Consider the following 27,729-nt stretch of genomic DNA (forward strand, 5'->3'; position numbering starts at 1 on the left):
ACTTTGCCCAAAAATATTGATGTAATTTTGCCACATGCTGACTCATCTTAAACCATACTCCATTTCTACTAACACAAGAGGACAATAAGGGTCTAAAAACCTTTATAAATGTGGCATATTGTGATTTCTGGCTCATTTTGATTAGGCCTCATGCACACAACATTATTTTTTCACGGTCTGCAAAACGGGGTTCCGGTGTTCCGTGATCCGTGTCCGTTTTTGTTTCCGTGTGTCTTCCTTGATTTTTGGAGGATCACCAGACCGAAGGAAATAGAAAAAAAATCTAAGTCAAGTTTGCCTTGCAAATGATAGAAAAAAAAACGGACACGGATCACGGACGCGGATGACAATCTTGTGTGCCTCCGTGTTTTTTCACGGACCCATTGACTTGAATGGGTCTGCGAACCGTTGTCAGTGAAAAAAATAGGACAGGTCATATTTTTTTCACGGACTGGAAACACGGATCACGGACGCGAATGACAAACGGTGCATTTTCCGAATTTTCCACTGACTCATCAATGGGTCCGCAGAAAATCACGGAAAACGGAGCAACGAACACGGAACACAACAACGGTCGTGTGCATGAGGCCTCAGTGAGGGTCAGTTCACACTGAGTTTTTTACGCTGATTTTGGCACATTTCCATGTTTCAAAATTATCTCCAAAAAAAAGCCTCAAAACAGCCTCCCATTCATTTCAATAAGAAGCAGCACTTGCCTTTTTTCCACATGGAGAAAAGAGGCAGCATGTCCTATCTCGGGGTGGAATCTGTGCTGAATTTCCCATTGAAATGAAAGGGAAGCATTAAAAAAAAAACCTGATCGGTGCATATCCATGTGTATTTTGTTCATTTTCTGCACAGTTTTTTCATGCCAAAAACCACAAGCAGGTTTGTAATGTATAGATTAAAAAAAAGTGTCAAAAACTGCCCAAAAAAAGTGTGGATTCCACTCTGAATTTTGTAGGTGGATTTTCAAAATCCATCAAGTGAACATACAGTACCTTAACTCTTTTCTATTGTCTCTATTACACTGTAGAAAATATTGATGCTGTATCAGCAACTGAAAATAATTAGCTAATTTAGTGCATGTCCACATTGTATGGATATAAGGTCAAAAATCTGTAGCATTTCAAGTACATTTAAAGGCTATGTACACAATTTTGTTATGATTGCATTTAACTCAGTTTGGGCTAAAAATCTATTTTTCAATTGGTCTTTATTAAAAAAATATTGAGCCATTTTGTCACAAAGTGTTAACTGTTTGTTTAGCTGTGTGAATCGTGCCTAGCTCTAAATTACTAAAAGGTCATAAACACTTATGTAAGGCTACTTTCACACTCGCGTTTTGTGCGGATCCGTCATGGACGGATCCGTTCACATAATACGACCGTCTGCATCCGTTCAGAACGGATCCATTTGTATTATCTTTAACATAGCCAAGACAGAGCCGTCTTGAACACCATTGAAAGTCAATGGAGGACGGATCCATTTTCTATTGTGCCAGATTGTGTCAGTGAAAACGGATCCGTCCCCATTGACTTACATTGTGTGCCAGGACGGATCCGTATGGCTCCGTTTTATCAGACGGACACCAAAACGCTGCAAGCAGCGTTTTGGTGTCAGTCTCCAAACCGGAATGGAGTCTGGACTGATGCAAACTGATGCATTCTGAGCGGATCCTTTTCCATTCAGAATGCATTAGAATGCAAACTGATCCGTTTTGGACCGCTTGTGAGAGCCCTGAATGGATCTCACAAACAGAAAGCCAAAACGCAAGTGTGAAAGTAGCCTAAGCCACATTCTTATGAGTAAGATAACAATTGAGCTATGAGTTTTTAGGCAGTCAGTGATAAGGAGGCATCAGCTGATCTTCCTGATGGAACAGAGTGAAAATTCAGATCCTGCTACTAGAGAAACGCAAGGCTTCATAGAGACAGGGGTTCTAAATTAGTGATAAAGACCAATTGAAAAAATAATTTTTAGCTAAAAATGAGTACATACAGTAATTTTAAAAAAAATTCCCCCCAAAAGGTGAAAATTGCCTTTAAGGCTACTTTCACACTCACGTTTGGTGCGGATCCGTCATGGATCTGCACAAATGCATCCGTTCACATAATACAACCACATGCATCCATTCAGAACGGATCCGTTTGTATTATCTTCAACATAGCCAAAACGGATCCGTCTTGAACACCATTGAAAGTCAATGGAGGACAGATCCGTTTTCTATTGTGCCATATTGTGTCAGTGAAAAACGGATCTGTCACCATTGACTTACATTGTGTGTCAGGATGGATCCGTTTGGCTCAGTTTTGTCAGATGGGCACCAAAACGCTGCTTGCAGCGTTTTGGTGTCCACCTCCAAAGTGGAATGGAGACGGAATGGAGCCAAACTGATGCATTCTGAGCGGATCCTTTTCCATTCAGAATGCATTAAACCTCAAAACGAATCCGTTTTGGACCGATTGTGAGATCCCAGAATGGATCTCACGAACGGAAATCAAAACACCAGTGTGAAAGTAGCCTTATCTGCATTGTTCATATTGCTTCCTTTGCTGGCTGGATTCATTTTCCCATCACATTATTCACTGCTTATTTCCATGGTTACAGACCACCCTGCAATCCATTGTGGTCGTGCTTGCACAATATAGAAAAAAACACTAGCCTATGTGAGCTCCCATGGTCTGGGCCACCAGGGAGGCTTACGCTTTCTCCTATAGTGTGCAGGTGTAACACCCCAGAGTGGTGTTACACTTCTGCACCCTGCTACTGTCTTTACTGGTCTAACCTCATGTCATCTTATGTATTTATTCCAGGTCCTCCACAGTGTGCATTCCTTTTTTGTTATGTAACTGTTATGTTAATATGTAATGTGCCTGGTTCATCAGCAGGTGGCAGAAAACACAGCAGAGCTATACTTAGATTGAATGGAACTTACCATTCAATTCTAAGCCCTCCCCCCCCTCCCCTCTGGAGAGGTAGATGGCTCCCTTCTTCTGCAGGAAGGGTGGGGACCAATTTCTAGTCAGTCTAGCTTACCCCCTGCTAGAGGACAGATGTGCAGGGGGCACGTGTCTGCTGGACGAGCCCACGCCAGCCAGAGCACCTTAAGCTCTGCTGGCAATGGAGGTCAATACTTGAAGCTTCAAGAGCCAGGAGGAAGGTTCCCTGGCATCACCTAGAGTCAGACTACAGAGAGAAAGTGCAGCATCAAGAAGAAAGCAAAGATTCTATTTAAGCCTGTCAGTATAGCAGAGTCAGAGAGAAACAGATATAGCAGAGTGAAGTTTGCCTGCCAGTTTCATGCTAAAGCCTGCTGGGACCAATACAAAGCTTGAAGACTGTTTATGATGAAGGTTTATTCAAGTAAAGCTGCTGTTCAACTACATACAAGGTCTGGACTCCATCTTTCTTTCAAATCCCTCAATTATTCCCTCTTTTTTGCTTTGGAGCTAAAGCCTGGGGTCCAGTGGTATCCAGGTAGGAGCACCGTGACACACATAAAGGGATATTTTAGGCCGCATTATACCACTCGGCATACCTACATCTGGGACGCGTTATAGATATAGAGGGCCCTAGGGGAAGGCGCCCATTGCACAAGCACGACCACCACTGATGGATTGCAGGGTGGTCTGTAACCATGTAAATGAGCAGTGTATAATGTGATGGAAAAATGAATCCAGCCAGCAAAGGAAGCAATATGGGTAATAACAATACATTAGTAAGTGACTTGTATTAACTTTCTCTACATGATAAATGCCACTTACTGAAGTGAGACAACCCCTTTAAGTTTACAGCCACACGTGATGTTAATGCTGTGGATTCTCCTCAGTGGAATTTCAGGAGGTAAATCTGCAACATTTACAGTAAAAGCAAAGTGGATAAGATTTCGAAAATCCTGGCTTGATTTTAAAAACTGCATAAAAGAACTGTATGTGGAAACCCTGAGCCTGAGAATTTAGACAGGGTGCAGGTTACTTGTATTTCCTCTAGTGTGCGGTATTTACTTTGTATGTACCTGTAAGTTACATACAATATTCAGTGACCAACTTGTCACTTTTTTATATTCTTTTGCAGACCAGCAATGGAAATAAATTGACAACATGTGCGATTCGACCAAGTTCCATCTATGGTGAAAAGTCACCAAATACATTGAACAATTACAAATCTGCCAAATCAAATTGTAATCGCATTAACAACTTTCAATCTGAAAATATAGAACAAAGCTACACATATATTGGTAAGATTAATCATAATCTGGGCTAATTTGTTTCTAAGCAAAACAGACTTGTCTTTACAGCTAAATTACACAGGTAACATCTTCCCCAATGAATGTAAAACACTATCCTTTACCCTAAGTTCACACCTGAGCGTTTTACAGCGCGTTCAAACGCGCTGTAAAACGCTCGACACATGAAAACTAATGCTTCCCTACGGGAATGGTTCTCACCTGGGCGTTTTACAGCGCGTACGATCGCGCTGTAAAACGCCCGACGCATAATCAAGTACTTGAGCTTCTTTGGGGCGTTTTGACGCGCATTTGTGGCCATAGGACACTGCAGTCAATCACACAAACGCGCGTCAAACGCGCGTTTACTATTACAAAAAACGCGCAACAAAAACGTGCGTAAAACGTGCGTTTGAGAAACGCTCAGGTGTGAAAGCAGGGTTAAAGAAAGAACCACAAGAATTATATTTGACAGACAAGCATTTCTTTAGTTTGAACCTATAGTATTTGGGTACGTTCATGCAGCCTTTGTTTAGCTGACAATACACTTTCTATTGAATATCTTATATATAGAGAATAGAGAATTGATTAAAAAATTATCTAATTTTCAAAAAATGTGGGTCAAACCTGAATCCAAATTTTTGGCGATTTGATTTCTCAATTTCTCAAAATGGTGTCAGCCATTTTTCTGATCAAAAGACAGAAAAGATGAAGAAGCATAGGGGAAAAAAATTCCCTCCTGACTCCAATCAGGCAATCAGAATTAGGCTCCATTCACACGTCCGCAGAATGGGTCCGCATCTGTTCCACAATTTTGCGGTGCGCGGCCCCGATCTTTAGGTCCGCAACTCCGCAAAAAGATAGAGCATGTCCTATTCTTGTCCGCAGCTTGCGGACAAGAATAGGCATTTCTATGGGGGGTGACGGGCTGGTGTGTTGCGGACCCGCAAATTGCGGGTCCGCAACACACCATGGACGTGTGAATGCAGCCTAAGGTTATGTCTACACAACAACATGTGTCGCGCGACAGATAGGGCACAACTACACTGCAACATTTGTCGTGCAACAATTTTTATAATGGTAGCCTATGGTGTCGCAATGCGACATGTGACATGCTGCGACTACGACGCAATAGTTGGCGAAAAATCCATCTCGAATGGATTTTTTGCGACTGTAGCATCAAAGTCGCAGCATGTTGCAGTGACTATCATTATAAAAATTGTCGTGCAACATTGGTGCGACAAAATTGTCGCGCAACAAATGGTGTCATGTAGACCTAGCCTAACTCCCTGGATCAACGACCCTTGTCCAGAATTCTAGTAACTATAATCTGTAATATTATTACACTCCAGAAATACATCCAGGCTAAGGGCTCATGCACACGACAGTATAACTTTTTCAGTGTTTTGCGGTCCGTTTTTTACGGATCCGTTGTTCTGTTTTTTGTTTCCGTTCCGTTTTTCCGTTCCGTTTTTCCGTATGCAATATACAGCATACAGTAATTACATAGAAAAAATTGGGCTGGGCATAACATTTTCAATAGATGGTTCAGCAAAAACGTAACGGATACGGAAGACATACGGATGCATTTCCGTATGTGTTCCGTTTTTTTTGCGGACCCATTGACTTGAATGGAGCCAAGCACCGTGATTTGCGGACAAGAATAGGACATTGTTCTATCTTTTCACGGCACGGAAATACTGAAATACTGAAACGGAATGCACACGGAGACACTTCAGTATTTTTTGCTGAACCATTGAAATGAATGGTTCAGTATATGTTCCGCATACTGAACTAAAAAAACGTCCAGTATACTGAACGCAAAATACTGTCGTGTGCATGAGCCCTAAGGATGAGCAAACCAGAACTTTGCTGTTTTTTTTAGACGGCAGATGAACCCAAATCTTTCCAGGTTAGTTTCAGACAAATCCACTAAAACGGCACATTTTAGTGCACATGTCAGTGGGGAAAAAGCTCTAGGGAGGAAGAAGAAGGGTTCTCACATGACCCTGAGAGGAAGTGGGGGGATGGCTTTCCCAGATTGTCTCATCCTGGCTGTTTGTCAATTTTTTCAATCAGCGCTGCAACAAGCAGGGAGGTGCCCTAGCAGAACAAGCAGAACGCCATCCTGTATTGGGCTGTGAAAGAGGGTGGTTGGGTCTTACAGTGTCTGCCAAGAAAATGATGATAGGGAGTCAGGGAGAGGGAAAAATCAATCTATCATGTATATATGTGTGCTAAATATATATATATATATATATATATATATATTGCACATATATATGCATGATCACTGCAGCAATACCCACAGTGTGGCAGCAATCTACCTGTGTGTGTTAAGCTTAAATTGAACGTCATGCATCAATCATCCATTCACGTATTTTCAGTTTCCAGTTTTGCAGTCGCAATATTTTTTTTTTTTGGGGTGCTTTCAATTTAATTAAGCAGCATATATATGTGATTACTGCAGCAATACCTACAGTGTGGCAGCAATCTACCTGTGTGTTAAAAATAAGCATCACGCCTCAATCGTCCACTTACGTACTTTTACTGTCCACGCGGTCGCAATGAAATTTTTTTTTTTGGGGGGGTGCTTTCAATTTTATTAAACAGCATATGTAAATGATTATTGCGGCAATACTCTGCATTTCTTCTGACAGTTACCGTATTTTTCGCTTTTTAAGACGCACTTTTTTGTGCTGTGCGTCTTATAAAGCGATTACTACTGAGCGCTTCCATTATGGAAGCGCTCACTAGTATGCTTTAGGTGCCGGGAGTAGGGAATGAAGTGCTGCAAGCGCTTGTAATACTCACCCTCCCGGTCTTCATTCCTGGGGCCGGCGCTGCACTGTCCTGACCCCGTACAGCGCCAGGACGTAGTGCACGCACTATGAACTGACGCTGCAGTCAGTCAGGTGACTCGCGGGCGGAGAAGACATGGGAGCGCGACTGCTGCAGGATATGGAGAGGAGCCGTGGCGCAGGAGAGGTAAGAGAAGTTTTTTATTTTATTCTGATGTGAGGTCTGATGGAGGTTCTGGCAAGGAACTCTGATTGGGGGGGTCTGACAATGAGGGCTTATCTGAGGTCTGATAGGGGTCTGGTCTGAAATAAAGGGCTTATCTGAGGTCTGATGGGGGTCTCACATTGAGGGCTGATCTTAGGTCTGATGGGGGTCTAAAATAAAGGGCTGATATGAGGTATGATGGGGGTCTGGAATAAAGGGCTGATATAAGGTCTGATGGGGGGGTCTGACAATGGGGGCTGATTTGAGGTCTGGTCTGAAATAAAGGACTTATCTGAGGTCTGATGGGGGTCTCACATTGAGGGCTGATCTGAGGTCTGATGGGGGTCTGAAATAAAGGGCTGATATAAGGTCTGATGGGGTCTGAGATGGAGGGCTGATATGGGGGTCTGATCCAATGTCCTGATATTTATGGGGGTCTGATCTGATATGAGGTCTGATGAAAAAAAAAAATAAATTCTTGTTTTCATCCTCTAAAACCTAGGGTGCATCTTATCATCGGTGCGTCTTATAAAGCGAAAAATACAGTACAAAGAAAAATACAGTAATTTTCCTCAGTGAATTGAAGTTAATCTAATTTAATTTGATCCATATTTTATTGTGCTTCGTGGTAATGAATCATTTCTTTTGTAAAAAAAAAGCTACATGTGCTACAAAGTGAAAGTAAGAAGCTCGGTAATGTGATATGACTGTCACGTGCCGGAGGTTCCAAGGGGGAGGGCCTCCAGGACGAGACAGTTTACAGAACCAGGCAGAACATACCAAGGTGTAGATGGCCGGACCCCTGGGGTCATTAGAAAAGGGAAAAACCTGGCAAGGCAAACCTAGACAGACCAGACAGAGAAGAAGGGTGAAACACCCACAGACCGACCCAAATGCTCCACCGTCAAAGGCAGAAATAGCAGCCTAACGAGCGCACCTGAAAGGACACACCCAGGAACCGAACAGGGGAGGTTAACCCCAGCAGAACCAAACAGGGAGGTACCAAAACAGGTCAGAGGTAACCAGAAACCGCAGCATACCTAGCTGTGATAAAGGACGTTGCCCCTAGCAACCAGCATACATGGAGCACCGCAGCCATTATGCAAGAGCGCAACAGACCTTAATACCGACAGGGAGACAATACAGCCAAAGGTGGGTATACACACACACACACGGGCAGGAACACACAAGATACTGCAGCCAGCACACAGCCAAAAGCAACCAGCCTGCACGGGACACCACAGCCAGTACGCAAAAGGCGTGCAGCCAGCCTGCATGGCAATCCACGTCACAGTGAACCACACCGTGACAATGACCCATAATACCATGCAGCCAGCTAATCAGCAAATCTCTCTGATGGTGTCACAGCCCTATAAAAGTTTAATCCCGCCATTTTACTGTGAGCTGGGAATAAGTATAGATGTGCCAATCGCTAGGGACAGTGGTTAACAAAGCTTTTAGTTGTAAAATATTGAATAGGGACAGTGTAGAGGGAGATCGTAGGGGGAGTTTTTACACACTGAAGGGGAGGCATAAGGAGAGCATAGGGAGACTGCAGGGACAGTGCAGGCTCAGTGTAATTGCCCTTTACATCTTGTTCATCTGCTGCACCATTCATTCTTAATCTGTTCTGTTATACATAGACTTACTGTGCATCAGACTCATTGTCAACAGGAGGTCTAATATTTAGGTATGTTTTTCTAGTTCAGCTACTGCGCTATTCATACTTAATCTGTTACATTAGGGTACTTTCACACTTGCGGCAGAGGATTCCAGCAGGCAGTTCTGTCGCAGGACGCAAACTGAGATGCAGATCCGTCTGACAAATGCATTGAAATACCGGATCCGTCTCTTAAGGACCCATGATGTACCGGTACGGCATGGTTCCCGAGTCCTTAAGGACTCATGACGTACCAGTACGTCATCTATAGATCCGGCTGTAGGGGGGACCCGATGGCATGGAAGGCAGCGTGATGCCTAAGGAATTTGAAGTAGAGAAATTGAAACTTTGAAATTTGCAATTTTTTACAAATTTTTGGTCAATTTGGTATTTTTTTATAAATCAAATTTTTTTTTTTTACTTCATTTTACCAGTGTCATGAAGTACAATATGTGACGAAAAAACTGTCTCAGAATGGCCTGGATAAGTCAAAGTGTTTTAAAGTTATCAGCACTTAAAGTGACACTGGTCAGATTTGCAAAAAAGGGCCAAGTCCTTAAGGTGAAATAGGGCCAAGTCCTTAAGGGGTTAAAGGTCTGCGCATGCTCATAGTGGTAAGACCGATCCGTTTTGCCGGAACACTTAATGCCGGAACGAAAACACTTCAATGTAAATTATTGCTGGATCCGGCAAGTGATCAGTATTTTTGGCCAGAGAGAAAACTGCAGCATGCTGCGGTATTTTCTCCGTCCAAAAAACGTAAGAGGGATTGAACTGATGTATCCTGATGCATCCCAAACGGAATGCTCTCCATTCAGAATGCATTAGGATAAAAATGATCCATTTTTTCCGGTATTGAGCTCTTGTGACAGAACTCAATACCGGAAAACAAAAACGCTAGTGTGAAAGTACCCTTACTGATTCAGTTACTGTACACTATGGCCAACAGACAGTTGCCTGGGCCCTCAAAAGGAATAGGCAGTGGCAAAAATGTTCCTGTAGCTGGAGCAAGTATCAGCGGAATAAGGGGTGGTGGTAGCAGCAGCCACAGCAACAGGCCATAGCTCCCACTGTCAACCAGTGGTCGTGTTTTGACCAACCATCCAGCTGTACTCAAATGGTTGACTCGCTCTTCAGCATCATCTTAGGTGACAACAGATACACACAGCCAGGAATCGGTGGGTTCCCTCTGACACTATACACAGTTGGTATTGCCCAGGAACAACCTCTGTGTCCTTACCTGTCCTGCAATTGCCTCCTGGCTGCCGAATCTGCTCTGCTTTTCAGCCAGGACGAGCTTATTGAAGACAGTCAGCAGCTACAGCCCAGCAAAGACTTGGAGGTGCAGTCCACTACACTAGTCCTTAGGCGTGCAACTAGCGATGATGACAGTTGGGTTGGAGAATGTGTTGCAAGTGGTCAGAGACATGGCCATGAGACTGGGGAGGGTGACAAAAGTGATGACCAGACAGCAGTGGATTATGATGTAGCAGATCGTACGTAAGAGCTGGGTGAAAAGGGGGAATTATCATCCTTATCAGGGAGTGAGGGTGGCAGCAGGCCCATGAGACAGCAGTTAGGAAACAACTAGAGGTGCAACAGTTCATACAGCGGTAGGCCGTCACCACAGAGTGGTGGGGGTGAAACGCCATACTCGGTAGTATGGGAAGTTTTTTCTCAAGTAGCTGGGGGACGTTATGGCAGTATGTAGGATATGTGAGCAGAAGGTTAATCGCAGTCAGGGTGCTAATGTTGGCACCACGGCCCTGCATCAACACATGCATCATCACCATAAAGTGGCCTGAGAAAACCGTGGCACTAACATAGTGGTACAGCCTGACACAGCAACCACTGCATCTCCCAGTGGCCCACATGCCCTCTCCAGCAATCAGGGCTTCCTTCCCTTCTTCTATTGCTCTTGATGCTCCTCCTACTCATCACATGTTTCATCAGCAACCGATCACCAAGATGATTGCAAAGAGACAACAGTATGAATAAGAACATTCTGTCTGCGCTGTGTCAAGGAGGGCTGACCCATGCGCCCTGCATGGCGCATGTCTTCAGTCTTGTTGTCATCCGATTCCTGAAGACTTCCACCCAACTGCAAAATGTCTTGAAAATGTGTATGCACTTCAGCCACTCTTACCATGCAAAACAAGCCCTCCTTGAGCTGCAAAGGCAGAATGGTCTTCCCCTACATCACTTCATATGGGAGTTTTCCATACATTGGAGCTCCACATGTCGGACCACCTGTATGAGCAGAGGAAACATGTGACCAATTTCTTGATGATGCAGATATACAGGACTACTCCCCGGTGTAACTTTGAAGTTAGACAATGGCAGCTCATGCCTGACATCTGCCATTTTGCTCAGACCCTTTGAGGAGGCCACTTTATTTGTCAGTCCCCAGGACTATGGGATGAATGATGTCATTCAGCTCCTCCAGGTCCTGGAGGGGATGATGATAAATCTGACTGGCGAGGGGACAGAAGACATGGTGCCTACATCTCACGGCCACTTGGGTCCTGTGGAGGCTAAATTGGCACAGGAGGAGGACATAAACGCCCAAGAATTCCATACAGAACTAGGTGGTACAGGAGGAAGGCAGAAGCATGAAGAGCTAGAGGGTGGCGACGACAAAGACGATGCAGATGACCCCAACAGACTGTTACAGTATGCAGTGGAAATGGAGACAGGGAATCCCTTCAAGTCCCTTTGGCAAATGGCCAGATGCATGCTGAGTTGCTTGTATAGTGACAGCCGCGTTATCACCATTCTGCAAAGGGAGGACTACTGGCTCTCCACAATGTTAGATCCTTGCTACCAGTCCAAAATGGGGGCCTTTTTTACACTTTCTGAGAGGGATGAAAAACTCAACTACTGTCGAGACATCCTCTGTAGTCAGTTGGTCGCTGCCGACACGCACCATCACCCATCGTCACGATGGTCTGACCGGGGGATCCTCTGAGCTTACGCTCCACTGCCATGACTGTTGGAGGGGGGAGGGGGCAGGAGCAGCACCAGCTCCATCAGCAGCAATTTAAGTCACCTACTGAAGAAACCACCCAGCAGCAGGATATGGAGAAGAACCTGAACCAGAATCAGTCGCCCCAGATCCAAGATTCCATGGACTACTGGGCAGCTAAACTTGAATTGTGGCCGCAACTGGCCAAGTTTGCCCTGGGCAAGCTTTCCTGCCCCGCCAGTAGTGTGGCATCAGAGCGAGTGTTTAGTGTGGAGTGTGGCAGAGTTACCACAAAGAGAACTCATCTTTCAACCCAAAATGTTGAGAAACTAAGGATACGTTCACACTCGCATTTTGTGCGGATCCGTCATGGAATGATCCGTTCAGATAATACAGCCGTCTGCATCCGTTCAGAACGGATATGTTTGTATTATCTTTAACATAGCCAAGACGGATCTGTCTAGAACACCATTGTAAGTCAATGGAGGACGGATCCGTTTTCTATTGTGCCAGATTGTGTCAGTGAAAACAGATCCTTCCCTATTGACTTACATTGTGTGCCAGGACGGATCCGTTTGGCTCAGTTTCATCAGATGGACACCATCTCCCTCTCCAAAGCGGAATGGAGACTGAACTGATGCATTCCAAGTGGATCCTTTTCCATTCAGAATACATTAGAATGCAAACTGATTCATTTTTGACCGCTTGTGAGAGCCCTCCCGATCTCACAAACAGAAAGCCAAAACGCGAGTGTGAAAGTAGACTAACCTTTATACTTTCCAGACACTGGTGCCTGATACAACAGACTAGATCATTTAGGCAGTAGTGATCTGACTGTAGTGTGCTGCCACACCGGAATAATGTGACAAATGGCCCAATACTTCTGCCCACGTGCAGCTGCCACTATTTTGATGCTTAAATTCAATAAACGGTGGCACACAAAAGTTTTTATAGCACAACAGGACCACAAAGGTGCATACACGTCGATATCCCAACTAGACTTCAATTCAGACCATACATGAAAAGTCTCACCAAAACCCCAAATAGTTTTCTCTTTATATTTCTTTATCAAAGTTACTCCTCATTATTGTGCATATTTCAATGACTAAGGCTACATTCACACGACCATATGTATTTTGAGAATCGCAAAATGCAGATCCGCTAAAAATACGGATGACATCTGTGTAATGTCCATGTTGCATCCGTTTTTTTTTTTTTTTTGCAGACCCATTGTAACAATGCCTATTCTTAGCCGCAAAATCTTTTTTTGCGGAGATGCGGAACTGAGATACAGATGCAAACAGCACACGTTGTGCTGTCCCATTTTTTGCAGACCCATTGAAATGAATGGGTCCACATCCGTTCCGCAAAAAATGTGGATTGGATGTGGATCAAAAATACGGTTGTGTGAATGGGGCGACAAGGCCTAACAGTCAAAAGTACATAAAGTAGTAAAAAGTCCATACTTAACAAATAAAGTGCTTTGTGCATGGGTCCCTGTAGAGGTTCAGCACATGTAGTGCCTAGCAAGCATGTAGCTACATTTCGGGGGTCCACCCTCTTGACCAATGCTGCATGTGCTGAACCTCTACAAGGACCTATGCACAAAGGACTTTATTCGTTAAGCATGGACTTTTTACTACTTCATGTGCTTTTGACTGTTAGGCCCCTTTCACACGGGCGAGTTTTCCGTGCGGGTGCGATGCGTGCGGTGAACGCATTGCACCCGCACTGAATCCTGACCCATTCATTTCTTTGGGGCTGTGCACATGAGCGGTGATTTTCACGCATCACTTGTGCGTTGAGTGGAAATCGCAGCATGCTCTATATTGTCCGATTTTCACGCGACGCAGGCCCCATAGAAGTGAATGGGAAGCGTGAAAATCGCATAGCATCCGCATTATTGGTTATAAGGGAAAATAATAGCATTCTGAATACAGAATGCATAGTAAAACAGCGCTAGAGGGGTTAAAAAAAAAGAAAAAATAATTTAACTCACCTTAGTCCACTTGATCGCGAAGCCGGCATCTCCTTGTGTCTCCTCTGCGCTGAACAGGACCTGGGGTGAGCTGCTGCATTAAATACCGGTTAAGGACCTTTGATGACGTCACTCCGGTCATCACATGGTCTTTTACCATGGTGAATCACCATGGTAAAAGATCATGTGACGTACCATGTGATGACCGGAGTGACGTCATCAAAGGTCCTTAACCGGTATTTAATGCAGCAGCTCACCCCAGGTCCTGTTCATCAGCAGAGGAGACACAAGGAGATGCCGGCTTCGCGATCAAGTGGACTAAGGTGAGTTAAATTATTTTTGATTTATTTTTTAACCCCTCTAGCGCTGGTTTACTATGCATTCTGTATTCAGAATGCTATTATTTTCCCTTATAACCATGTTATAAGGGAAAATAATACAATCTTCAGAACATCAATCCCAAGCCCGAACTTCTGTGAAGAAGTTCGGGTTTGGGTACCAAACATGCGCGATTTTTCTCACGCGAGTGCAACGCATGACAATGTTTTGCACTCGTGCGGAAAAATCGCGCATTTTCCCGCAACGCACCCGGCTCTTATCCGGGCAAAAAAACTGACGCCCGTGTGAAAGAGGCCTTAGGGTACTTTCACACGTGTGTTGTTTGATTCCGGCAGGCAGTTCCGTTGCCTAAACTGCCTGCCTGATCAGGCAAACTGTATGCAAACGCATGTCCTTTTTTCTGACTGATCAGGCATTTTTCAGACTGATCAGGATCCTGATCAGTCTGAAAAATGCCTGAACAGTCAGAAAAATGCATTGCAATACCGGATCCGTTTTTACGGTGTCATCAGGCAACACGGATCCGGTATTTATTTTTCTCACATTTTTAAAGGTCTGTGCATGCGCAGACCGGAATACCGGATCCGTCAATGCGGCAATTTGAATGCCGGATCCGGCACTAATACATTCCTATGGAACAAAAATGCCGGATTCGGCATTCAGGCAAGTGTTCCGTTTTTTGGGCCGGAGATAAAACCGCAGCATGCTGCGGTAATATCTCCATCCTGAAAAGTCAAAAAGACTAAACTGAAGACATCCTGATGCATCCTGAATGGATTACTCTCCATTCAGAATGCATTAGGATAAAACTAATCAATTATTTTCCGGTATTTAGCCCCTAGGATGGAACTCTATGCCAGAAAAGAAAAACGCTAATGTGAAAGTACCCTTAGTCATTGATAGATGCACAATAATGATGAGTAACTTTGATACAGAAATATAAAAAGAAAACTATTCTGATGCTGTCATCCGCCTGATGCAACATACCTGCTACTGCTTCTACTGTGATCTGCCACCATCTTGTGCTGTTACTGCCACTGCTATTGCCCCCCACACTCTGTTCCGGGGCCACTATTGTCACTCTTCATTCTGTTGCCACCCTCCCCACTTTGTTACAGGGCCACTAGTGTCCCTGTTTGGCCGTGTTGACATCACTGTTTATTTTTCCATTCTTCTGATCCTTCAGAAGAACAGAAAAATAACAAAAAAACGGGTCTTGTCGTTTGAGCGTCCATAAGGCCTCTATCACACGGTCAGTATTTTGCATCAGGATTTAATCAGGATTTGAAAGCCAAAAGCAGAAGTGGGTCGAAAACACCGAAGACATGCAAATATTTTCATCACATGTTATCACTGTTTTAGACCCACTCCTGTTTTTGCCTTACCAATACTGATCAAATACTGATGCAGAAAACTGACCAAATACTGACCGTGTGATAGAGGCCCCATGCACACGGCCGTTGTTCACGGCCGTGTGCGGGCCGTGGAACCGCGGCCTGGATCCCTCCTGAGAGCAGGAGCGCACGGCGTCACTGGTTGTTATGACGCCGTGCGCTCCCTGCTGCCGCCGCAATACAGTAATACACTGGTATGATCTATACCAGTGTATTACTGTACTGTGCCGGCAGCAGGGAGCGCACGGCGTCATAGCAACCAGTGACGCCGTGCGCTCCTGCTCTCAGGAGGGATCCTTTCACACGGGCGAGTTTTCCGTGCGGGTGCGATGCGTGCGGTGAACGCATTGCACCCGCACTGAATCCTGACCCATTCATTTCTTTGGGGCTGTGCACATGAGCGGTGATTTTCACGCATCACTTGTGCGTTGAGTGGAAATCGCAGCATGCTCTATATTGTCCGATTTTCACGCGACGCAGGCCCCATAGAAGTGAATGGGAAGCGTGAAAATCGCATAGCATCCGCATTATTGGTTATAAGGGAAAATAATAGCATTCTGAATACAGAATGCATAGTAAAACAGCGCTAGAGGGGTTAAAAAAAAAGAAAAAATAATTTAACTCACCTTAGTCCACTTGATCGCGAAGCCGGCATCTCCTTGTGTCTCCTCTGCGCTGAACAGGACCTGGGGTGAGCTGCTGCATTAAATACCGGTTAAGGACCTTTGATGACGTCACTCCGGTCATCACATGGTCTTTTACCATGGTGAATCACCATGGTAAAAGATCATGTGACGTACCATGTGATGACCGGAGTGACGTCATCAAAGGTCCTTAACCGGTATTTAATGCAGCAGCTCACCCCAGGTCCTGTTCATCAGCAGAGGAGACACAAGGAGATGCCGGCTTCGCGTTCAAGTGGACTAAGGTGAGTTAAATTATTTTTGATTTATTTTTTAACCCCTCTAGCGCTGGTTTACTATGCATTCTGTATTCAGAATGCTATTATTTTCCCTTATAACCATGTTATAAGGGAAAATAATACAATCTTCAGAACATCAATCCCAAGCCCGAACTTCTGTGAAGAAGTTCGGGTTTGGGTACCAAACATGCGCGATTTTTCTCACGCGAGTGCAACGCATGACAATGTTTTGCACTCGTGCGGAAAAATCGCGCATTTTCCCGCAACGCACCCGGCTCTTATCCGGGCAAAAAAACTGACGCCCGTGTGAAAGAGGCCTTAGGGCACTTTCACACTTGCGTTGTTTGATTCCGGCAGGCAGTTCCGTTGCCTAAACTGCCTGCCTGATCAGGCAAACTGTATGCAAACGCATGTCCTTTTTTCTGACTGATCAGGCATTTTTCAGACTGATCAGGATCCTGATCAGTCTGAAAAATGCCTGAACAGTCAGAAAAATGCATTGCAATACCGGATCCGTTTTTACGGTGTCATCAGGCAACACGGATCCGGTATTTATTTTTCTCACATTTTTAAAGGTCTGTGCATGCGCAGACCGGAATACCGGATCCGTCAATGCGGCAATTTGAATGCCGGATCCGGCACTAATACATTCCTATGGAACAAAAATGCCGGATTCGGCATTCAGGCAAGTGTTCCGTTTTTTGGGCCGGAGATAAAACCGCAGCATGCTGCGGTAATATCTCCATCCTGAAAAGTCAAAAAGACTAAACTGAAGACATCCTGATGCATCCTGAATGGATTACTCTCCATTCAGAATGCATTAGGATAAAACTAATCAATTATTTTCCGGTATTTAGCCCCTAGGATGGAACTCTATGCCAGAAAAGAAAAACGCTAATGTGAAAGTACCCTTAGTCATTGATAGATGCACAATAATGATGAGTAACTTTGATACAGAAATATAAAAAGAAAACTATTCTGATGCTGTCATCCGCCTGATGCAACATACCTGCTACTGCTTCTACTGTGATCTGCCACCATCTTGTGCTGTTACTGCCACTGCTATTGCCCCCCACACTCTGTTCCGGGGCCACTATTGTCACTCTTCATTCTGTTGCCACCCTCCCCACTTTGTTACAGGGCCACTAGTGTCCCTGTTTGGCCGTGTTGACATCACTGTTTATTTTTCCATTCTTCTGATCCTTCAGAAGAACAGAAAAATAACAAAAAAACGGGTCTTGTCGTTTGAGCGTCCATAAGGCCTCTATCACACGGTCAGTATTTTGCATCAGGATTTAATCAGGATTTGAAAGCCAAAAGCAGAAGTGGGTCGAAAACACCGAAGACATGCAAATATTTTCATCACATGTTATCACTGTTTTAGACCCACTCCTGTTTTTGCCTTACCAATACTGATCAAATACTGATGCAGAAAACTGACCAAATACTGACCGTGTGATAGAGGCCCCATGCACACGGCCGTTGTTCACGGCCGTGTGCGGGCCGTGGAACCGCGGCCTGGATCCCTCCTGAGAGCAGGAGCGCACGGCGTCACTGGTTGTTATGACGCCGTGCGCTCCCTGCTGCCGCCGCAATACAGTAATACACTGGTATGATCTATACCAGTGTATTACTGTACTGTGCCGGCAGCAGGGAGCGCACGGCGTCATAGCAACCAGTGACGCCGTGCGCTCCTGCTCTCAGGAGGGATCCAGGCCGCGGTTCCACGGCCCGCACACGGCTGTGAAACACGGCAGTGTGCATGGGGCCAGAGGCCATAAAAGTCCTGCATGCAGGACTTTTTTTTTTCCATCTGAATAAAACCGATTTCAGACACAGATGGCCAAATGCTGACCAAATATTGATGGTTTGAAGGCAGGTGCTCAAAGTACAGGAATCACTTTTTAGGCTGTTCTTCTGATGGATCAGAAGAATGGGAAAAGACACCATCCCCACTGTCATGGGACCACTACTTGAATCTTGGCCACTGAACGATTAAGTCCACGCTGATCATTTAGAGATGATGCGAACATTGACTGCTGCAACATGGATTAAAAGAACCTTTTTTTTCTCCACTATTCAATTGGCGTTGCCTCCATGTCCTTATTTTGTTCCACTAAAGAATCATTGGGACACCTGCAGGGGCGTGCAGCAGGGACTCCATAGAAACGAATATGCAGCAGTCTCCTGTCACACAGGAGGACAGGGGCTGCCACATACTTGCTCCAGCTCTCCTGATGCCCCACGTGCACTTCCGGGTTTTAGGGCATCCAGATCCCCCACGTGTGCTTCCGTTTGACCACGGCATCTGAAGGGTTGAAAGTACACGACCGGAATTACTGCCAATTAGTGCTGGGTATCTGCTGTTTTAAACAGGAGACACCTGGTGACTATGGCTCCCGCTGCACGCAGCTGCAGGCGCCATATTTAAGTGCCCGGCCGCCATGTCAATTTAAGTTGGATGGTAAGGAAAGTGTTAAAAGGGGTTATGCCAAGATATCAGCTTATTGCCTAGGTGCTGTATATTATATGTAAGTGGCCATTTTATGCCAACTGACAAACTTCCTGGCAATTTCATCTGAAATATTTCTTGGTCTACCTGACCCAGGGTTGGTGGTATCAACAACCTGAAAATAAGTACTGTAATTGCCATTTTTAAATATTTTTCTCTAAGCTTCATATACAGTGTAATAGCTGCTGTGTGTGTGTGTGTGTGTATATATATATATATATATATATATATATATGGAGTATGTGCACTTATCTGTGTATGTACTAAAACATGGTGAATTGCACCATCTTGTGTTCACTAGGGGAAAAATTGACTTAATTTGCAGCTTGAAAAAAAAGAACATTCAACAAATAATTGACAACACATTTAATGCATAACGCCATATTTTTTGCCGTATAAGACACACTTTATGGGGCGAATACTAATGAACACTTCCATTATGGAAGTACTCAATAGTACAGGAGGACTGGGAAGTGGTGAATACAACTCTCCCCTGACTCTGTACTCTCCGCTTCCTGGTCCTCGGCCGCTCGCTGTGCTGTGACTGCGCACAGCATTCACCCTGTGTGCTTTGGGTCACAGCACGGCGCACAGCAGGAAGAACAAGAAGAGAGCTGAATGACAGCGGAAGCCAGAGCAGGAGACGTAAGTTGCTTTATTTTTTTACTTTGATCTGAGCATTGGGTCTGAACCGAGGTCTGAATGGTGGTCATTCACATTGGGCTTTAATCTGAGGTCTGATTGGAGGACTTATTAATATGGAGGTCTGATTGGAGGACTTATTAATATGGAGGTCTTATCTGAAGTCTGATTGGGCAACTTTTTAACATTAGGGGTCTGTTCTGAGGTCTGATTGGGGGTCCTATTAACATTAGGGGGTAGGATGAAAAATACAGTATTTAAATCGCTGATATCAATATATAAACTCACGATGCATAGCATCAACTAAATATTGATATTTCATTAATGAGCCACCACTTCCTTATGTTATAGCCATCTACAAAAGAAATGAGCAAATTTATTTTCTGTTTCTGTGTAATTCTTCTCTTGAAAAGAGACATGCAAACCAGTCTACTTTCTAAAACAAAGAAAACTGAGAGTCTCATACCTGCAAGTAGCATTCTTTTTTTTAACATAGCAGAACATAGAGAATTAACTTAGCTGCCTGAGAGGTATTGGTCGGGGTCCAGGGAGAGTACTATTTTTACGCATGGGAAACATATATGCGAATTAGTATATCTTACCTTTGCTGGTGTCAGGCAGGTTAAGCTTTCTAAGCTAATTTGCATACATTTTCCCAGACATCCAAAGATATGCAAATTAGCTTTGCTTGATGTAAGCTGTACTAATTTACATATATTTTGCCTGTAACACCTGGACTAGAATACTCCTCATGTGTACTCAGTACACATCATAAAGAAAAATATTACCACTCCTCCCCAGACCCCAACCAAGAGGCCTCTCAGACAACAAAGCAAATTTTCTCTCCTCAGCTCTATAAATTGAGCTTCGGATCATAGATTCAAACACTTTGGTTTTAATGCTGAAACGGGAACCTGTCTCCGTGTAGGCAAAAAATTATTTCACCTGAAGTCGTGCAATACTTCGGTGAATGAATTCTGTTTTAATGTCTGCATCTTTAAAAACATTTAAAATTAGGAATCCAAAGTCGGGTTTGGTACTGGGGTCCTAGCCGGTACCAAACCCAATCAGTGGTTGCTGTGCTTGCACACTACAGAAAAAAACACCAGCCTATGTGCACTCCTGCAGTCACAGCCACCAGAGAGGCTGGCACTTTTTCCTATAGTGTGCAAGCATGGCCACCACTGATGGATTGCAGGGTGGTCATAACCATGGAAATGAGCAGTGTACAATGTGTAAAGATGGCCTTGCGTTTCGGCCAGCGGTCGTTTTGCTGCGAACTTTGCTCGTTCGCGGTTCGCCGAATGGGTGAACATATGGCAATGTCCGCCGGTGTCATATTCCTTTACATTGTGAAGAACTTTGACCCATGACACATCCATCAGGTGGTACAGGACAGCCAATTGAGACATTTCAGCACATGGACATACCCCCTACCTTATAAATAAACCCGATCTGGCCGCCATTTTACATTCAGTCTTTTGCCAGTGTAGGGAGAGGTTGCTGTGTGGAGCAGGGACAGACTGTTAGGGACACCAAACGCTACCTAATAGGGCCACAGGTGTGCTATCGATAGGTGTGACTTACTGAGGGGTGTGATATACTTATAATATACTTTCTAACATAGAAAGTATATTATAGTACATTTGTATTGTGCAGCAGTTGTGTGCGGTTCTGCTGCGATACCGCAGCTATACAGAGGGACAAACGCTATTGGAACAAATAATTTCTACTGGTGTGATATACTAGTTGCCCCCCCCCCCCCCCAAAAAAAAACAACTGATTGACGCAGGGGTGTTATATACCAATAATATACTTTCTATATTGTGCATTTATGTAGCGCAGTATTTTTTTTAGGTTTTGCTGCGTTACCTCAGCTACACAGAGTGACAAACGACATTGGAACGAATAATTTCTATTGGTGTGATTAACCAGTTGCCCCCCAAAACAACTGATTAAAGCAGGGGTGTTATACAAACCAGATTCCCAAAAAGTTGGGACACTAAGCAAATTGTGAATAAAAACTGAATGCAATGATGTGGAGATGGCAAATGCCAATATTTTATTTGTAATAGAACGTAGATGACAGATCAAACGTTTAATCCGAGTAAATGTATCATTTTAAAGGAAAAATACGTTGATTCAAATTTTCACGGTGTCAACAAATCCCCAAAAAGTTGGGACAAATAGCAATAAGAGGCTGGAAAAAGTAAATTTGAGCATAACGAAGAGCTGGAAGACCAAGTAACACTAATTAGGTCAATTGGCAACATGATTGGGTATAAAAAGAGCTTCTCAGAGTGGCAGTGTCTCTCAGAAGCCAAGATGGGTAGAGGATCACCAATTCCCACAATGTTGCGCAGAAAGATAGTGGAGCAATATCAGAAAGGTGTTACCCAGCGAAAAATTGCAAAGACTTTGCATCTATCATCATCAACTGTGCATAACATCATCCGAAGATTCAGAGAATCTGGAACAATCTCTGTGCGTAAGGGTCAAGGCCGTAAAACCATACTGGATGCCCGTGATCTCCGGGCCCTTAAACGACACTGCACCACAAACAGGAATGCTACTGCAAAGGAAATCACAGAATGGGCTCAGGAATACTTCCAGAAACCATTGTCAGTGAACACAATCCACCATGCCATCCGCCGTTGCCAGCTGAAACTCTACAGTGCAAAGAAGAAGCCATTTCTAAGCAAGATCCACAAGCTCAGGCGTTTTCACTGTGCCAGGGATCATTTAAAATGGAGTGTGGCAAAATGGAAGACTGTTCTCTGGTCAGACGAGTCACGATTTGAAGTTCTTTTTGGAAATCTGGGACGCCATGTTATCCGGACCAAAGAGGACAAGGACAACCCAAGTTGTTATCAACGCTCAGTTCGGAAGCCTGCATCTCTGATGGTATGGGGTTGCATGAGTGCGTGTGGCATGGGCAGCTTGCATGTCTGGAAAGGCACCATCAATGCAGAAAAATATATTCAGGTTCTAGAACAACATATGCTCCCATCCAGACGTCATCTCTTTCAGGGAAGACCCTGCATTTTTCAACAAGATAATGCCAGACCACATTCTGCATCAATCACAACATCATGGCTGCGTAGGAGAAGGATCGGGGTACTGAAATGGCCAGTGTGCAGTCCAGATCTTTCACCTATAGAGAACATTTGGCGCATCATAAAGAGGAAGGTGCAACAAAGAAGGCCCAAGACGATTGAACAGTTAGAGGCCTGTATTAGACAAGAATGGGAGAGCATTCCTATTTCTAAACTTGAGAAACTGGTCTCCTCGGTCCCCAGACGTCTGTTGAGTGTTGTAAGAAGAAGGGGAGATGCCACACAGTGGTGAAAATGACCTTGTCCCAACTTTTTGGGGATTTGTTGACACCATGAAATTCTGATTCAACATATTTTTCCCTTAAAATGGTACATTTTCTCAGTTTAAACTTTTGTTCCGTGATTTATGTTCTATTCTGAATAAAATATTAGAAGTTGGCACCTCCACATCATTGCATTCAGTTTTTATTCACGATTTGTATAGTGTCCCAACTTTTTGGGAATCCGGTTTGTATATCAATAATATACTTTCTATATAGTGCATTTGGGTAGTGCAGCATTTGTGTTATCGAATTTCAACTATTATCATTAGGGTTTTTTTCAAAAGGGGGATTTTTGTTAGCCACGTTTTTAATCCAATTTTATATTTTTAGTTCATTTAAACATATGTATTTGACCTGTATTTGTACTGGCCTGCAGTAAAATTGATATCCAATGACTGTCTTATATACCTCCAGCCACATAATCACTTGATCTTTTCTGTCCAGTGAATGCCTAATGTTTGGGGCCTGTAGTCCAGTGGCCTACAGTACAATTTTTATCCATTGACCGCATAATGTCGAGCCACATAATCAGAATTTCTTTTATGTCAGGTGAATGCCAAATATTTAAGGCCCGTACTCCCGTGGCCTAAAATAGAATTTTTCTAGGCTCCAACAGGGCACATTTCAGAGAATTTCCCTTTTAAGATTCATAAAAACGTCCCCTTATTTTTTGTTGGAATTTTTGTCATTGATCCCCCTCTGGTATGTCACTGTCCATGTTGTGGGACAATTTGTGCACTCCTACTAAGAATTTGGTAGCTGCAAATATGAGCTGAAGGTTCTTCAGGTTCGCCTGCCATTAAAGTAAACATTTGATTGGGTTTGCGCGGTCGCGTTCGCGAACCGCCCTGGCCGATGTTCGTCCATGACTAATAATGTGATAGAAAAATGAATCCAGCCAGCATAGGAGGCTATATGGATAATAACAATACATTTGTAAGTGCCTTGCATTAAATGAGTTAACCAACCAATATAATGACTAGGGATGAGCGAATCGACTTCGGATGAAACATTCGAAGTCAATTTGCATAAAACTTTGTTTCAATACTGTATGGAGCGAGTGATCCGTACAGTATTAGAATGTATTGACTCTGATGAGCCAAAGTTATTACTTTGCTAAGTCTCGCGAGACTTCGCATAATAACTTCAGAAATTGATTTATACTGTAAAAAAACATTATACCTTGTAATAACTTCGGCTCATCAGAGCCAATACATTCTAATACTGTATGGAGTGCTCGCTCTGTACAGTATTGAAACAAAGTTTTATGCAAATAATGAAACATCCGAAGTCGATTCGTTCATCCCTAATAATGACTCCCCCCTAAATGCCCAGGCACCTCATATAGATTATACTTATCCCGCTCCCCGACATTCGCATCGCTAATGCTCCCCGCACGGCTGCCGCTGCATCTCCTTGGCGTCACCCACGATGCACCTTCACAAAGTAATTCTTGTGGTCCTGTTTCACATAATTCTCTGATAAAATAAAGAATCTACAGGCTCAACAAGTTAATTGCAAGAGTTTTAGCATGATTGTGTTTTGGTACATAGCTACAGCAACGTAATAATAATGCACAGAAATCTTAATGCTGAAATAGAAAAAAAGTAACTGAAAATTTGGATTTGAAACTAACTGGTAGGTCTTAGTTTGTCCACATGATGGCGCTGTTAACCACAATATAATGATGTGTCATTTTGATCAGTGAACAAACTGAAACAAGTATTGTACAAACTCAGAGGAAGATTTCCGGTATGTTAATTAAGATCTATATATCCCAAGAAACCTTTATACAAATTAGCTCTTTCCAAAATGAAAAGAAAGCTGAACCTCTGATGTCAGACCAGATGTAAAGTAGCATCCCAATGCTCAACCTTTTAACCACTTGCTTAGCGTTGCACGGCTATATACATGGTGGCGGTAAACTCTTATCTGTGACCCGACGTATAAAAGTTGTGGGTTACATTACGATCTGCTAGTGCCCCATGGCACTGCAGATGTCTGTGCTGTTATTAGACAGCTGCGGTCACAGTGAAGATCCCGAAAGAGGTCACCACGCATATAAACCCTGTGACAAGCTGTCACAGGGATTCACAGTGAAGGAAAGTTAGCAGGGGTACGCTGAGGGAATATCCTTGATATGAGAGCACTCCCTGCTGGCTATAACATTAAGACCTCTTGCACACGAACGTGTGCGCCCCGTGGCCATGCTGCAGCCCACAAATTGCGGGCCGCAATGCACTAACACAGGCATGCTCAACCTGCGGCCCTCCAGCTGTTGCAAAACTACAACTCCCAGCATGCCCGAGCAGCCTACAGCTATCAGCCTATAGTAGGGCATTGTGGGAGTTGTAGTTTTACAACAGCTGGAGGGCCACAGGTTGAGCATGCCTGCACTAACACCTACTGTGGGGCAGCCGCAGCGGATTGCGGACCCATTCACTTTAATCTCTCCGCGATCCGGCCGTTCCGCAAAAAGATAGGACATGTTCTATCTTTTTGCGGAACGTAAGTACGGGCCGAAATCCCACGGAAGCACTGTGTAGTGCTTCCGTAGGGTTCCGTTCTGTGCTATCGATCTACACCATTCCGCATCTCCGGATTTGCAGACCCATTGAAGTGAATGGGTCAGCATCCGTGATGCGGAATGCGCACGGAATGGTGCCCGTGTATTGCGGATCCGCAAATGCGGTCCGCAATACGGCCACGGAGGGCACGCGTTCGTGTGCAATAGGCCTAACTGTGATCCTGCAGTCTGTGAATTAACCCCGTTAATGCCAAGACTGTGGCAGAGAGGGGTTAATTCACTTTTTTTTCATAGAAGAAAAATAAAATAAAAAATTACTAATTATTAATTTATAACCTAAAATTAATAAACGGAACTGAGTCACCACCATTAGATACAGCAGGGGGACCGAACCAGGGGGCACCTGATTTCAGGCTCTGATCAGTGATCTGCAGAGTGTAGATCAGAGACTGAAACAGGCATTTTTTACACAGCCGCTCTCCGATTGGTTAGTCTGCAAACAGAGCAATCGCTGGCAAGGGAAAATTCTAATTGGTCCCTTGTCGGCATTACCGGACTATACACTGTCCGTGACAGCGGCAATGCAGAGGCAGAAGGTTTAATCCAAGAGATGTGAAGAGCTATTAAAGAGCTGCCAGAACGTGTATATATGTGCTATCTGCATGGGAATGAAGTGGTTAACTGGGCCTTGAGGAATAGCTAATGCTAGTTTCACATCAGCGTTTTCCATTCCAGTATTGAGATCCATCATAGGACCCCCAAACCGGAGGAAAATGCATTAGTTTTGTCCCCATTCATTGCTAACGGGGACAAAACTGTACCAGAATGCACTCCGTTCCATTTGGTTGCGTTCCCATGCCAGACACAAAAGCGGTGCAAGCAGCGTTTTTGTGTGCATCATGGGATGCTGATCAAGATGGATCCAGCAGGAAACACAATGTAAGTCAATGGTGCCTGTTCCGTTTTCTCAGACATAAAAGGAAATGGATCTGGCGCCCATTGGCTTACAATGATTTTAGTGCCGGATCTGTCTTGGTCATTTTAGAGATAATACAACCAGATCTGTTCAGAACAGAAGTAGCCGGTTGAATTATCATAACAGAAGCGCTTTTGTTGATCCCTGCCAGATCCAGCAAAAAGGCAGATGTGAAAGTAGCCTAAGCCAGAAACTCATTTGCAGACATCTGTTTTGAGGTTTTTGCTGCTCCTCAGTGCAGAACACAGAGCCGACACCGAAGTCAGTTCTCTTTGCTCTGCACAGATGTAGCATGAACTGTAACAGAAACGATAGCTACCTTATGTTGCTGCAGTGTGTGTTGGACCACTAGGTCAATCCAACTAGTTATACCCTGAGCTAGACCTACTGAAGTTTTTCTGTTGATCCCCTGGTAGTCACCCTTTAACCTTTATACGGGGATCTGGACTTTGCTGCAGGGAATAATCAGAGCTCTACCTCTTGGAATAGTTACTTCATGGTTGGTAGCTGAGCCACAGGGGTCAGAGACAACAATGCGGGGCACCAAGGGGCCAAGCAAAACTATAGTCAGTCAGTAACAGGCCGAAGTCAGGGCCTGTAGAGTTTGTGCAAATATGGGAAACAGAACCAAGGTCAGAGCAGGCAGCACAGGGTCAGAACAACAAATCAGGCACAGGTCAGGTAAGACAGTGGAGAATCAGAGTCAGGAAACAGGAAAAGGTCAGTACAAGGCAGACAACAAAATACGACTAGGCTAGGAACTAGCCAAGCTAATACCCTTATTGCTCAAGCACCTTCTCACTCGGAGCTTAATTAATGATTTGTACTGACAGCATTATGTGAGTACAACTCATTAGAGTTAAGATCGAGCAGGATCACACAGCATTATAAATCATTATAATGCCTCTGGTCCATGGGCGCATACTTCTCACACTGAACGGACTCCTGTGAAAAATAGTCCTAAGAGCCTATGGGACCTAGCTGATGAGAAGGCTGCAAAATGTGAAGGGAGACACCGCAGTTTGGGCCTGGAAGATGGCAGTAGGAGGCAGGTCTGGTCCGCAGGTAAGGAGAGTGTGTCCTATAAGCAGGGCTGGGACAAGGTTCACCACCAACAGAGGCTGAGCTTCCCAAGTGCGCAGCCCCCCCCCAACTTGTGGAGTCTTTACTAAATACTTACTGTTGTAATCACACATAAATA

The 27,729-nt window shown here is 44.2% G+C and overlaps 1 protein-coding gene across 1 annotated transcript in view; it reads left to right on the top strand.

Annotated features, from left to right (window-relative positions):
* The window catches only part of LOC122922779 (3 beta-hydroxysteroid dehydrogenase type 7-like), a 94,826-nt gene that overhangs the window by 55,513 nt on the left and 11,584 nt on the right, over positions 1-27,729 (top strand). Inside the window, exon 6 of the mRNA XM_044273502.1 lies at positions 4,078-4,240. Coding sequence (XP_044129437.1) covers positions 4,078-4,240 — 163 coding nt within the window. The remainder of the gene's footprint in view (positions 1-4,077; positions 4,241-27,729) is intronic.

This window comes from Bufo gargarizans, unplaced genomic scaffold (assembly GCF_014858855.1).
Source record: "Bufo gargarizans isolate SCDJY-AF-19 unplaced genomic scaffold, ASM1485885v1 fragScaff_scaffold_703_pilon:::fragment_2:::debris, whole genome shotgun sequence".
Taxonomy (NCBI): domain Eukaryota; kingdom Metazoa; phylum Chordata; class Amphibia; order Anura; family Bufonidae; genus Bufo; species Bufo gargarizans.